General features: G+C 40.6%; 1 protein-coding gene and 1 long non-coding RNA gene across 10 annotated transcripts in view; one reads left to right on the top strand and one right to left on the bottom strand.

The window, feature by feature from the left end:
• The window catches only part of LOC140510761 (uncharacterized), a 36502-nt gene extending 30538 nt beyond the window's left edge, over window positions 1-5964 (bottom strand). Inside the window, exon 1 of one of the 2 annotated variants that reach the window (XR_011969369.1) lies at window positions 5093-5964. This is a non-coding gene — a long non-coding RNA (uncharacterized lncRNA). The remainder of the gene's footprint in view (window positions 1-5092) is intronic. The other variant, XR_011969368.1, reaches the window with a different exon arrangement.
• ABCC8 (ATP binding cassette subfamily C member 8) overlaps window positions 1-15138 on the top strand; it is a 123371-nt gene that overhangs the window by 33699 nt on the left and 74534 nt on the right. For all 8 annotated transcript variants that reach the window (XR_011969365.1, XM_072619621.1, XM_072619619.1 and 5 more), the window contains one exon: window positions 9314-9478. Coding sequence is in view for 7 of the 8 variants with exons in the window: in XM_072619621.1 (XP_072475722.1) it covers window positions 9314-9478 (165 nt within the window). In the remaining variant the exon portion in view is untranslated. The remainder of the gene's footprint in view (window positions 1-9313; window positions 9479-15138) is intronic.

Below are 15138 nucleotides of genomic sequence, written 5' to 3'. Positions count from 1 at the left end.
TAGAACACACAGCTAAATATATTGGAGAACATGAGGAGAAAAGGGGGAGGAAGGAGTTTCTAAAAGTAGTGACACAAGAATCATGATGTAGAGGGGAAAGAGATTTGAACTTGTAATCAGGTAACTAGGGTTCCAGTCCTGCCTCAGACATTTGCTAGCTGTGTGACACTGGATGAGTCATTTCATTTCTCTAGACTTCAGGTCCCCCATCTCTAAAATGAGAGGGTTGGATTTGGTGACCTTTAAAATTCCTCTCATCTCTAAATCTATAATCCTGTGACTTGGGTTCGAAACTCTACCATGACATTTAGTAGCTACGTGACCTTGGAAAAGCCACTTCCAGTCTCGAAATCTCAGTTCTCTGGCTGTTTTAAGAAGATTTAATAAGCCTTAATTTGCTTAATAATAATAATAATAATAATAATAATAATAATAATAAAGCTGGCATTTATATAGAACTTTAAAATTTGAAAAGTACTTAATTAACATTTGTAATTGTAATTATACCTCACAACTACCCTGCGAGGTAAGTTTTGCAGGAATCATCCCTATTTTGTAGATGAAGAAATTGAGATTCAGAGGGTTTAAGTGTTTTGCCCCTGTCATCTAGCTAGTAAGGGGTAAAGGCACGACTTGAACCCAGGCCTTCCTGTAAATCAAATGCTCCATCCACAACAGCAAGCTAAGTTGTTGTTATTATCATGGGTTACATTTCTTTCTAGAGAAGGCTTTTCTCTCCTTTTTTAAAATCTGTTTGGGAGTAGCAGTTCATCTTGGTCTTGAAACAGCATTATCTCCCAAGAGGTGGTCTATACTGTCAGGGAGTGGGGAAAGTAGAGATGCAATTAATTTGGGGGTGTCCAGAGAACTGAGGACCCATCAATGAAGCAGGAGCTCTTTGATTCCCTTTGGTCCCACAACCATGAGTACACCCAATATCTTCCTGATGTTCAGGGGGCCAGGCAAATAATGGAAGGGGCTACTGTGTAGAGCAGCAGAGCTTTAAATATTTATCTTCATGCTCGGGTGATGCCTTATAGTTGTGCTCTCACTGATAGAGATATTTCTGCCACACCCACAGATGGTAATTCTTTGGTGCCTCTTCATTCTGTGCAGTTCTTATCATTGCCTTTCCTTAAATCCTCTCTAGAACAACCACCCTGTGTACTAGGGGACTTTCCCTAGCTCCTTTGATGTAGTCAGGATACAAAGGTAACAGATGAGCATCTATCTCCTCTCCTTCATGATGCACAATTGGCACATCTCCTTTTTTCGTCATCTATGGTGATGCTAGGGTAGAAATAATAACATAAGTAATACCTTGATGGTAGAGTAAAAAATAATAACAATATTTGTGTAGCACATTTAAGTTTGCACAGTGTTTTACATATATTATCTCGCTGGATTCTCACAACTCTGGGAGGTAGGTGCTGTTATTATCCCTATAGAGTTAGATGATACACAGGGTCACACAGTCAGTAAATGTCTGAGGTGAGATTTAAACTCATATCTTTCTGACTTCAAGTTCAGTACTGTATTCACTACTTCATGGAGCTGAATTTTCAGGTTGGGGAGAGGGGAGAAGAGCAATCTAGAATGAAGATTTTTGTGTATTTACTATATGTAAAGATAAATTGGGAGTAGAGATATTGTCATGAAAAGAACCTGCAGGGATTTGGAATCAGAAGACTAGCTCTGCTTCCTACCTAGGTGACCTTGTCACTTAAGTACTGAAATTGTTCCTTCATCTGTAAAATTAGAAAGTTGGACTCAGTGACCTCCAGGGTTTCTTCCATCTTCTAATCCTGGGATCCTGTGTCTTGATTGCCGCTTTTCTTGTATAAGTCACCATAAGTAAGATGCTGCTTCCCATTTATCCCCACCATGAATCTTTCCACTGACCTTTGAGTTACATGGAAGCTTCATTTTTCTGAGGCCATGATTCACAGAACATCACCAAGAAAATATCGGTGGTAGAGAGATGGGTTTTGCATCAGGAAGCTGCTTGGGATCATTGAAAGTACAACATGATACTCTAAATAAATGTAGCCCATTCTCCTATTTGCCTCATTCTGTCCATCTGTAGAACTTGTACCAGATATATGGACTAATCAAACAAGCTGCCCATTCAACCGTTTTTCGTAATCTAGTCAATGAGCGTCTTTGTCTGGGAGCAGCTAGGGGGAATGGCAGATAGAGGGCCAGGCCTAGATTTAGGAAGACCTGAGTTCCAATCTAGCCTCAGACACTTACTAGCTGTATGACCTTGGGCACCCTTACCCTCTGCTTGTCTGTTTCCTCAACTATAAAATGAGGTCAATAATATGACCTACCTCTCAAGATTGTTATGAAAGTCAAATAAGATAATAATTGTAAATATCCTTAGGGTAGGCCATCAATTATCAAATCCCCTAATTCTTGAGGATTTTTCTATTTGTTGTTTTCCATTTAAAGATGATGGTGTAGTGTTTATGGGCTAACTATGGTGTGTGTGTTTTCTATAATTAAGTCCTCTAATTCTTGGGGAGTTTATTGTCTTTTTAATCAGTGTAGAAGTTATAATGTATTGTTTATGAACTAATGTATAGTTTATGTATTTTCTGCTTTCACTGATGCTTTATAAGTCCTTTGCAGCTCTTACATTTTCTATGGAGTGAAATAAAGACTATCTCATACTCAATATGCATTTGTTACCTTGAAAGCTATACAGGAGCTGGGGACTTTATTCTTAATGTCTATGGAAGTCTAGGTGTGACCTGTGTTGTGACACCTCAGGATAAATTCTAGGTGTAGGCAACATAAGCCAAGGAAGAGTATAAATGGGGCACTACAAAGACCTTGCCCCCAAATTGGACCCTGTTTGTGTGATTCTAGAGTTTGCTGGTCCTGAACCATAGGTTATGATGATTTATTTTGTATTAACTTTCCTATGTACATGTTTTTCCCTCCACCTCCACCTCCAGAAGGTAAGTGCCTTGAACTAGGGACCATCTGATTTTTGTCTCTGTACAGCACCTAGCACAGTGTCTGAAATATAGGAAGGGTTTATTAAACTGCATGATCCTGGGGATAAAAAAGTTCTAATTCCCATCTTCATTTTTCATTTGGGTCTTAGCAATCATTCCAGAGGCAAGGTTTTAAGGTCCCCTGCCCTTCCCCCCAACAGCCTGCTGGTGTTTTGATATAAATGATAGCACTGCAGCAAAGAGCAAGCCCCACAGGGCAGCGAATGACATAGCCTCAAGGCTGTTTCCGTAGGTCTAGGAGAGATTTATTTCTTGTCTGATCTGAGTTGCTGCGCTGCCCCCGAGTCTCCATGGGTCTGGCTGGTCTGTGGCTCCACTCTGTATTCTAGGACTATGCTCTCCTCTTTCTCTCCTCCAATTCAACATGATCACTACTGCCACAGTCCTGGAGCCTTTAATCCAATAGCAGAGATTCTTAACCCGTTGTGGGTCACAGATCCCTTGAACATTCTAATGAAAGCTAGGATCTCCTTCTCAGAATCATATTTTTAAAAGCATAAAAGAAAACAAAAGATTACAAAAGAAACCAATTATATTAAAATACAGTTATTTTTAAAAGTTCATAGACTGCAAGTTAAGAACACCTGAACTAAAGAGAAAGAGACATTCAATTTAACACTAAAAAGCATTCCTGGGGTTTCCTGCTTTTAAGAAATCCTGCTCTGTTTATTTGGTTCACTAGAAAGATCAGTAAGGGGGAGTCAAGAGACATTGATGCAAATCCTGGCTCTCTCACTAATTTACGGTATAACCTTGGACAAGTCCCTCCATTTCCTCTTCTGTAAATTAAAGATTTTGAACTTGTCACTGAATTTGGTATAGGAGGACCTGGAGTGAAATTGTAGCTCTGCTGTACACTGCTTATAAATTCTTAAGCCATCTTTTTCCTTCTCTGGACCTCAGTTTCCTCATGTGTAAAATAAGGGGATGGAGCCCCTTGGTTGTTGCCTTCCAGAGTTCCTTCCAAAGCTAGAACAATGAAACTTTCATTCAATGATCTCTAAGGGCTTTCCCAGCTCAGTCTATGAACCAATCTGCTGATTAGAAATGGAAAGGATTAGTACAAGACTATTCATCTCACAGGACTCCAAGTCTTAGAGAGCAATTGACGTGTGGTTTTATTCATTCATTCATTCTACAAATGTTTATTAAGAGTCTGCTCTGTGAAAGGTCCTGAGCTGGTGTTTTGTTTTGTTTTGAAAATGGAGCTGTCAGGACCATTGGTTATCTGGAGTCAGAGGAAGGAACTTGAGAAAAGATGTTGATTTTGCTTGAGTTTTTTTTCCTTGTTAATCTATATCCTTTGTCCTTTCCTCTACTTTTCTACAGCCAATTAATTTCAGATGATTATAAAATAGGAAGTCTCTACTCCAGATGAGGACTGGAATCTCATTTCCCCAATGAGGAAGAGACTCTAACCTCTTAACCACAAACAAGTGGGAAAAGAAAAAGCAGAGACATAATTAGTGACTTGAATAATTGATGGATCACCCTCATGTAATGCTATCCATCTAATGAGGCCCTAAACCTCAAGCAGCAGTTAATCCTCATAGGATTTTGATTAAATTTCGTTTTGCCTGAGTTACAATTAATCCTCCACGCCTCGATGCAGGAGGTATGGGGGGAGGAGGTAGAAATTGTACACCAGGGAATATGAAATTTAATTTCCCAGGCGGAATGACTTTCCTCTGTTTGGGCACATTGGATGCTTTCCGAGGTTATGTAGTTGCAGCTTCTGTACCTGATCCAGGAACAGTGGAAGAATTCTGCTGCATAATAGCTAACTAATAATAGTTAACATTTGTACAGTGGTTTTAAGTCTTTACAGAGCTCCTTGAATGTATTATGCCATTTGAGTCTTATAATAATCCTGTGAAATAAATACTATTAATATCTCCATTTTACAGACAAGGAAACTGAGGTTGAGAGGAATTAAATGATTTGCTCAGTCCCACAGCTAGTATATTTGAGACAGAATTTGAGCTGACTCCAAGTCTAGTGCTTTATTCATTATGTCACCTAGTTATATTATCACTACCACCCAAGAGCAAAAGATCATGGCTTACCTTATGCTTTGAAAGGGTTCCACATAGTACAGAAGAGTCATGAAAAAGCAGGATCCTACCCTTCCTCATGCCTTGGGGCACACAAAAAGATTTTCTACACAAGCGATGTTGAAACTGAATGACCCTAACTGAACTAGGGAGGCAGAACTTCTAGCCAACCAGAGAGATTTAGATTTCTTGAGCAGTCTCTGTTTGTTACTCATAGGTTAAGGTTAGAAAGATAGCGCTCTGTCTACTATGCCATGATAAGATGACATTTATACCTCAGTTCATAAGGAAGGAGACTAACCAGTGTCACACTCAATACTTAACCGCCCTTCTCTCCCCTTCCCCCAGGGTGATGTAGTGGACTCAGCACTCATTTGGAGTCTGAGACCTGGGTTCATATCTTGGCTCTGCTACAAGGTCACCTGTGTGACCTTGGACAGATCATTTCATCTTTTTGCTCCTCTATTTCCTCATCTATTATATGAGATTGGATTAGGAGACCTCTAGAGTCTCTTCTAACTCTGAATAAAAGCAATTGTTATTTATTATCCATTAATAACAATTGCTATTATTATTCCCTCATCTATAAAATCAGATTAGACCAGAAGACTTCTAAACTCCTTTCCAATCCCAAACAATAATAATTTGTTATTATTAGTTGATAATAATTGTCATCATTATTATTCCCTCACCTGTAAAATGAGATTGGACAAGATCTCTAAAGTCCTTTCAATGACTGTGATAACTAGCATTTCTATAGGTATTTAAGGCTTACAAAGCTCTGTACCAATGTTAGTTCATTTGTTCTACTGATCCTGCAAATATTTTTTCCCCAAGCACAGCTTAAATCTTCCACCCTGCAGCCTTGGCCCATGAGCAGACCTCACTGGAGCTGTAAACAGCTCAGCCTGATCTCACTTCAGTTTCCAGGCCAGCAATAGCACATTGTCCTTGGCATCAGCAAGGACAAGCCACTTGCATTGTTTTGTTGGATTACTGGAGGTTTCGATGTCTCTGCCAGATCTTCCTTCCTCCCCTCTGACCTCTCTGCCTCTCCCACCTCCCTTCCTCCCCAGTATGATGCACAAAGGGGCCAAGAAGTCTTTCATCTCTCACTCCCCCACCATCACATGCAGCACATGCCACTTATCAGGGCCCAGGAGGCTGGGAAATTAAATTCATCCTCAGCCTCAGGTGCTGAAATCTGCCACTAGAGCTTGAGCTCAGAAAAGAAGTGTTAGAGGCTGATTCAAGGGAAGACACTTCTGAAGGCTTGGGGAGGGGAGGAGGGAGGTGAGAAGAAAGGCTGAAGGAGGAAGGAAGGAGAGAGGAGAGAGGGAGGGAGAGAAAGAAAATATATGTGTGTCTTTGTATTTCTATGTTGCTTTGTCTTCCTGTGTCTAAAGCTGTGGGTACGTGTGTGTGTGTACGTGTGTGTGTGTGTATATATATGTGTGATGGGTAAAGATTGCCTTTTGTAAATACCATCAGGTTCCCTTCCACATATCAACCTCCATTTACAGCTCATCTTTCCTCAGACCCTGTCATAGAATCTGTCATGACACTATTAGACAGGCAGCATCTGAGAACAGAGCCTCCGATGCCTGGCCTGGATCATTTGCTTCCACTTGCCACATGTCAACCTCACCCAACCTCCTTGGAGAGGAGAAAACCCTTTCCCAGTGCTGTTCCTTACGATAGTGCTCCATCTTCCACCTCAGTGACTTTGCACTGGCTGTATCCTATCCACAGCCTACACTTGGTCCTCATTTCTGCCTCTTAGAATCCCTGATCTCTTTCAGAATTCAGTTCATGAAATCTTTCTCTATTAGTCCTACCCAGATGCTAGCATCCCAGTGCTTTCTCCTCAAAATTACCTTGAGTTTATCTATTTTTGTATATGCTTTTATGTGTTCATGTTGTTTCTGACAGGTCAGGGATTCTTTCATTTCTGTCATTGCCTGTCAAAAGCATTTGTAAGTGCTTAAGAAATGCTTGTGGCTTAATTGACTAATTGATTGACTGTAAATAGAATTACATTGTGCCACGTAGCCAAGAGCCTAGAGGTCCTTCCTCTGACATTGTGAGGCTGGAGATTTTCCTGCAGACTGGTGAGCACAAGACTGCTGAAGATGAGGATACATCTGTCCTGTTTCTACTGCTTTGTTTGATGGAATTTTCACTTAAAAAGCTAGTGAGTTCAATGTCATTTCTCAGGAAATAAACTGTTCCCTCCTCATGCAAATGTTGACGTTATTCTGTCTGTGAGTGTCTGTTTACCAAGATCAAAGTGTTTCTTATAGTTGCCTATGCTGCCTCGGTAAGAAACACTTATTCCCTGGTGTCTTTAGCAAGAAAATTGTTTTCCTGTTTGCCTATTACAGGCAGGACCTAGTTGAGGACTGCATTGAAAATAAGAAGCATGAAGAAGACATTTAGACTCCAGAATGGCAAAGCTGGAAGTGATCCAAATGTTCAGCTAGGCTAATCCCCTCATTTTGCAGTGTAGGAAACTGAGACCCAGGGAAGAAAGGGGACGGATTTTCCTGCTGTCACATACCTAAGTGGTAGAACTGGGAACTGAACCTTACTATTCCCAAGGCAGTATTCTTGCTGCTTTATTATGATGATAGAATTATAGAAGACCAGGGACTAGGGGACTTCTGTCTGAAATGAAATAAATCATCTTTCCACTTGCCTCATTGGGAAAGCAATGAGTGGCAGTCAGAGTGTTCCCTGTCTTCAGCTCTTGGGCACCCATAACTCCCCTGCCCCTCTCAATTGCTTCCTATTAGTATGAGTAGCAATCTTGGCTGACTACATTTTAGTGACAGAAAATAGATAACAAACATCGAGGGACTTGTTACAACTGCTCTGACTTCAGCTAATCGGTGATTTGCTCAGTGTCTCTGATGTTTCACCAGGGGACCTGGGCTTGGCAGCTAATTTCTCACAGCAGTGCCCAAGCACAGAGAACCAGAGATTCAGGGCCTAGGGTGAAAATCTGGCCCCACTCCCATGGTCCACATGTCGAGGTGAGGAGGGACAGAAATGGTTTCTTGGTTTTATCCATGCATCCTGCACAACTACAGGATAGGAAAAGAATGGCTTAGATAGCAGCTTGTGTGGAAACAGTCTCAGGGGTTTTAGTGGATTGTACATAAAATCCACAGTCAATGGTGGGGCATGGGATTGCAAGATGCATTAGAAAAGGCAGAATGTCCAGAACCAGAGTGGGAAGAGCCTCATTATATTCTGTGGTCCAACTACATCTGAAGGTTTGTTGTTGTTCAGTCATTTTCACTTGTGTCTCATCCTTCATGACCCCATTTGGGGTTTTCTTGGCAAAGATATTGGAGTGGTTTGCCATTTTCTTCTCCAGATTATTTTATGATAAGAAAACGGAGGCAGACAAGGTTAAGGGACTTGCCTATGGTCATACAGATAGTAAGTGTCAGAGGTTGGATTTGAACTTAAGTCTTTCTGACTCCAAGCAAGGCACTCTATCCACTGTGCCACCAAGCTGCTCTCAATATCTGAAGGTATCTTTTATGAAATCTACATTTCAAAATGGAGAATGTACAGAGGAGGACAGCCAGGATGGTGAGGGAACTGTAAGCCATGCCTTACATAGATTGACTAAAGGAACTGAGGATGTTTAACTTAAAGAAGAGGACACTTGGGAGGAACATAATAACTGTTTTCATTTATCTGAAGGGCTGTTCCCAAAGGGCAGATTAGGAACAAAGGGTGGAAGTTGTAGAGAAGTACATTAAACCACGAGTTAAGGGGGGGAAATGTCTACAGTGGGTTACCTCGGGAGGTAGTGAGTTCCCCATCACCTAGTCATAGTCATGACCATAGATCTAAAGCTGGGAAGACTCTAGTCCCATCATTTTACAAATGAGAAAACTGAGATCCAGAGAGGCTGCCTTTCTGACCCAAAGTTACCTGAGTAGAAAGAAACAAAACCAAGATTTAAAATCATGATCCATGACCATAAATTCGCAGAAATCTCTAATCAAATTCTCGATGACTTCTCAGGAAAGTTGTAGAGGGAATTTCCGTGGAGACACACATTGGACTACATAGTCTCTAAAGATCTGTGACCATTCCCACCAGTGACAATCCATGCCCTCTTCCATCATACAAAGTGTCCCATAAGTCTGCCTAGCAGTGATGCTGCTTGTCAGTGATGATGTTTACTTCCAAATTGTGCTTTTCAACCAACAGACTAAGTTCCTCGGTGTTTACTTTGTCTCATCCGAAGAGTTCCTTGCCAATGCCTATGTGTTGGCTGTGCTCTTGTTTCTTGCCCTCCTGCTACAGAGGACGTTTCTGCAAGCATCCTACTATGTCGCCATTGAAACTGGAATCAACCTAAGAGGAGCCATACAGGTATGGAAGGGCATTGGATGGGTATGTGTTGACTTTCTCAGTATGTCCTTCTCTCCAGCTTGAACAATATCCCAACTCACAGTTTTGTAAGCTTTTTAAAGGTCTTATTTTAAAAAAAATTTTCCTTCCAACAGCCCTGTGGGATAAACAGTATAAATATTATTACCCCCAATTTGAAAATGGGGAAAGACAAGGTGAAAGAAGTAGAATGATTTGCCTGAGGTCACACAGCTAGTAAGAATTAGAGCTAAGATTTTAACCCAAGTCTTCTGATTTTTTCTTTATAACATATGACTTCTCAGGGAAATCTACTTCAAGTGATTCTTCTCCGGTCTCATCTCCACAGACCCTCCCAAAATATCTTATGCTGTTGATTGAATTTAATGGGTTTTTATTGCTATCTTTTGATTTTTCATTATCTAGAATTCCTTCTTTTCCTCTTCCTGTTCTAGAAAACCACACCTTATACCAAGATGTTTTTAAAGAGATGAAAAAGAAGAGAAAAAATTCAGCAAAACCAATTTTTAAAATCTGACTTAATATGCAGTGTTTAATACCTAAGGACTCTAATCTCTGTCAAGAAGTGAAGGAAGTTGTCTTCTCATAACTCTTTTTGGGTTCAAGTCCATTCTTTGTAATTTTGTAACAGTCAGTTTTGATTGTTTTTAGTTGTTCTTTCCCCTTACATTGTTGTAGTTGTCATGTACATTTTCTTAGCTCTGCTTACTTCACTCTGCATCAGTTCATGTAGATCTTTCTATACTTCTCTGTATTCATCACATCCATCATTTCTTATAACATAGTAAAATTCCATTACATTCATGTACCACAATTTGTTTAGCTATTGCCCAATTGATTGACATCTACTTTGTCTCGAATTCTTTGCTACCACAAAAAGTGTTACTACAAATATTTCAGTGTATATGGAACCTTTCTTTTTGACAACAATTTCTTTGGAGTATATGCCTTACAAAGGAATCTCTGAGTCAAAAGATAGGGACACTTTGGTCACAGAATTCCAAATTGCTTTCCAGAATCATTGCAGCAGGGAATAATGGAAAGATGGCAGCTTGTCTGTACCTACAGAAGCTTAGATTCCTGCCCCCCCCCAACACCCAAATAAAGCTCTTAAAAAAGGAATTATCTAAATATAAAAGAATTAGCTACAAACTCCTTCATTCAGTCCTTAACTACACAGACTGTCAGACTCCTCTAGAAGCATGGAGCTAAACAAGTCAGAATAGGTAGAAGGTGAAGTGTAAAGTAGTGTAGTCCCATATTAGGCGATAGGACCAGAGCATCACTTAGTTCAGGGATACCTAGGGAGCTCTGCCACCTCAGGAGACAGAGCCAGACCAGCATTCAGGTCGTCCCAGTTCAATCTAACATTGAGGTAGCCCCAGCATCCACGCAGTCTTGTTTTGAGCCACAGCAGAAGACAAGAGCAGAGAGTTCCTTCAGAAGGCAGAGCCAAGACACCAAACTTGGGATCAACCAAGGTCTGCCAATAATAGATAGGGGTATGGTAGTAGAGTTTGACCTAAGCACAAGACCCCTGGTCTAAAAACTAAGGCTGACAACAACAGCAAAGAGATGAAAAATGTTAAGCACAATAAGGAAATATCTTGGATTAAGAGAAACTCAAGGGGGTAAACCAGAAGAAGAAAGTAACTCCATGACATGGCCAAGTAGTGCACCAAAGAAGAGACTATCCCAACTATCTGGAAAAAATGAAACAAGAAATACAAAATAGAAGAGCTTGGAAGGAAAGAATGGGGGGAGGAGAATCAATGCCTTAGAAAAACTTTACCCAAGAATTGAACACCCTGAAAATTAGAATGGCCCAAACGATAAATGACTCCATAAGACAAAGGGAATAGTTGCACTAATTGTCGTCTCCACCAACAATGCACTAGTATGCTCTTTCCACAATCACTTCAGTATTGACTATTCATGATCTTTAATTATCTGTACCAATTTTCTGAGTGGGAGATAATGTCTCAGTATTTTCAAGATTTATATTCCTCTTATTAGTAGTGATTTGGAGCATTTTATGTGATTGTTAATGGATTATAATTCTTTTGAAAACTGTTCGCATCCTTTGATAATTTTCTACTGAGGAATAGCTTTCAGTCTTGTGTATTTTTGTTAGTTGTCTACATATCTTTGCTGGTTTGATTAATTTTCTTATTTTACTTTAAATGTGTTTTAAGGGATAACATTTTTAAAAGCTTTTTATTCTCACTTTAGCTGTTCTGAAATAAGAAAAAATTGAAAGTTTTGAAAAGGCTACAACTGGAAGCTTCCAAGCAACGGGACCCCTACACTGTTTACTGAGCCACCCCACTCCCTAATGTAGCTCCATTCTTAGGGCAGTTTTGGAGGGTTAGCATCAGTGTAGCTCCTTCACACATCAGGGGTATATGGGAACTAGTCCATTGAAGTCTCAGACACTGGCAGAGTCAGTAGAACCCAGAAAGGTTGTTATTAAGTTCCAAATGCAACTAGGAAAAAATCACTCAAGACCCCTGGTACTAACTGATTTCATGGGAAAAGGAGCTGGATACTGTTCTGGAAAGGTCTTACAAGAAGAAATAAGGGAGTGACCAAGGCCATGGCCTTGATAGTCATGCTGACTGAATCTTTCCTTAAATGGAGCAAATATAAAGTAGATCTGAGCCCCAGAATGAGAGAAATAGTAGGTAGAATGCCTAAAATGATGTCAGAGAAAAGATAACTAAAAGGAAGTCAAACTCTGAGAAGCTGATAAACCCCCTGAAAGCATAAAATGAAGCATTATGCTTCCTTCTTCTTGGGAGAGAGGCAGGGTGTTACATGCATTATCAGGATTGCTGTTTCATTTATTTTTGCATGATTATTTTTTTTTGTCATAAGGGAGGGTTCAATTACCAGGTAGCAGAGTGGATGTATGCAGAATTAAAGTTATGTAAAAACAAAAGAAACAGCTAGATGGTGCAATGGATAGAGCACTGGGCCTATAGTCAAGAAGATTCATCTTCCTGAGTTCAAATATGGCTTCAGACACTTAGTAGTCGTGTGATCCTAGGCAAGTCATTTAACCCTGTTTGCCTCAATTTCCTCATCTGTAAAATTAGCTGGAGAGGGAAATGGCTAACTTTGTCCAGAAGACCCAAAATGGGGTCACAAAGGGTTGGATGTGATTGAAATCACTGAATGAAGACAACAAAAAGGAATCTATACAATTTGCTTTTAAAAAAAAAATCATTGAAAGCATGACTTGCCTTGGTTACGAGTAGTCCCTGCATATGCTTCCTTTCTCACTAGAAGTATTTGTGGTAATGTGGGAGAGTGTATATCAATGTTAGAGGAAGGGGGTAAGAATCTGTCTTGTCTTTTATTTTGATCTGTTGTTTAATTAAATACCCTTAGCTTAGAAAAAAAGAAACACCAAGGAAGGATAAATCAGGATCAGGGATCCTGAGGGAGGCCTCCTTTACTGTAGTCATGTCAGTAATGGAATCGTGATCATGAAGGGGAAGGACTGTGTGATTATCACAACCATCTTGTGCTTTAAGATCCAGGTCCACATGGCCCCTGTTAACTTCCAGAAGGTTTTCCCCATCAGTGACTCTTCTGCTTTGCTTATCTCACCATTTGCACAAAGACCAAGGCTCACTCATGGCCTGAGATGCTAATGGAATTTACATGAGCAAAGGATCACAGAGTCATCACTTTAGAGCTATATATAAGGACATTAGAGCCCCACTATCTACAGATGAGGAATTTGAGAGTTAAAGAGTTGAAGGGACAGAACTGGCAGAGCCAGTTCTCAAGTGCAATTTCTCTAAGTCAAAATTCATCCTTTCAATTAAACATACTTTTGTCAAGTACCTACTATGTGCCAAGCACTGAACTAGATATTAGAGCTCACATTCTTTTGAAATCCAGGGCTCAAAACCAGTAGTATTTTTTTCTGAATCACTAGCCTTTTGCCCCAATAACATAGTGACATAGTGACTAATTTCCTCAATGAGAAGCCATTTGGCACCTATGACATGGAACCAGTCATTGCCAGCCTATATCCTAAGGACTCTGAGCCCTTCAACTGTTCCTTGGACCTCATGTCATCCAAGCGAACCCAAAAAGCACTGGCTGCCTCATAGTGACTGATGATTTGGTGGCCAGGAGCACCTGCTCAGAGTATGAAATGCACAAGTCACTCTGGGAACCTGATACAGCATCTGAACAACTGTTTGAAATCATATTCCAAGCTGTGCCTAATGTTGTGAATCAGAATGCTGTGTCAGGAATGGTGACAATTATTAGCCATAGAGGAGAACCAGATCACCACCAGGACACTGAAGGTTGAGCCTTCCCTCTTACTTTCCTGACCCATGGATGAAGAAGGAAGGAAGGAAGGAAGGAAGGAAGGAAGGAAGGAAGGAAGGAAGGAAGGAAGGAAGGAAGGAAGGAAGGGAGGGAGGGAGGAATGGAGGGAGGGAGAGAAGGAGAGAGGAAGGAGGAAAAGAAGGAAGAAAGGAAATTCCCCCCATGAAAAAAAAAATAGGTTTAGGTTCAGATCTGGTTCAAACTCTAGAAGGTGATGTACATGGCCCATGGACAAATAATTTAAATTCTCCTGTCTTTAATGTCCACCCTCGTCATTTGGGAACAATTGATGTGTAGCAGGAAAAATGTTGGACCTGGAGTCAGAAGACAATGATTCATATCCAGCTTTGTTACTTACTACCACCTATACAACCATCTCTGTGCCTCAGTTTCATCATTTGTAGAAATGCAATTATTAGACTAGGTTTGCTCTCTGGCCTCCTCTAGCTCTCTAGCTGTGATCCTAGGAATATGTGTGCTCCTTATTACATAGGGTTGTATTAAACCTTAAAGTCACCTGTTGACCAAACTACCTTTGATAACTGTCATTGTCCTTGACTCCCATTGGGATGCTTCTGATTGGGAAATCTCACCTCCAGGGCTTGCTGGGGAGAAGTAGAGTAGCTGCAGAGTCATTGAGGACAGAACAAATAGACTCAGGTTTCAGGCTGTAACAGACACATCCCAAGAGTCTACTAGCAGGAATTCATTGAAGGTCTAAGGCCATTCAGGGAGTGAAAAAGCCAGGAGAGGAGCCCGTAACCATCTGTGTTTATTGGTCGCTTGGAGTTTCTTAACTACCTCTAATCTTGTACCTAAATGGAAGAAGGAGGGGTAAGAAAGTCTGCTGAGGACAGTTAATTGATCAACCTGAGCCATCCCATCAGATTGCCCTTGATCACATGGGAGGGATGACTGAGCCAAAGTACTTTGGGTTCCCAAGTTCTGAGTGCAAGGAGAGAAATGTAATTATACCTTTCTCTAATTTATTATGCCTGAGTCAATAGCCTGCCATGTGTTTTCTGATGGTTTTAACATAGTTCAAACAATGATCACTTTTTTCAGCATTTTGATCTCTTGCAATAAAAATCATTGATCACTTTCTGTGCCATGAAAATGGGAAATGCAGATGTGAGCGATGGAAACAAATAAAAAAGGATCCTCTATTTTCCTTCAGGAAACTTGCCAAGGAGGAATGACCTCTAGTATCTCCATAAGTTCAAAGTCAAGAATGTCTAGGCCCCAATGAAAAGCCCCAAGGTGGCTTCATGAAAGCAGGATTAGGCTGG

This window comes from Notamacropus eugenii, chromosome 6 (genome assembly GCF_028372415.1).
Source record: "Notamacropus eugenii isolate mMacEug1 chromosome 6, mMacEug1.pri_v2, whole genome shotgun sequence".
NCBI classification, from domain to species: Eukaryota; Metazoa; Chordata; class Mammalia; order Diprotodontia; family Macropodidae; genus Notamacropus; species Notamacropus eugenii.
Note: the sequence above shows the minus strand (reverse complement) of the source record. Positions and strands in the feature narration are given on the sequence as shown.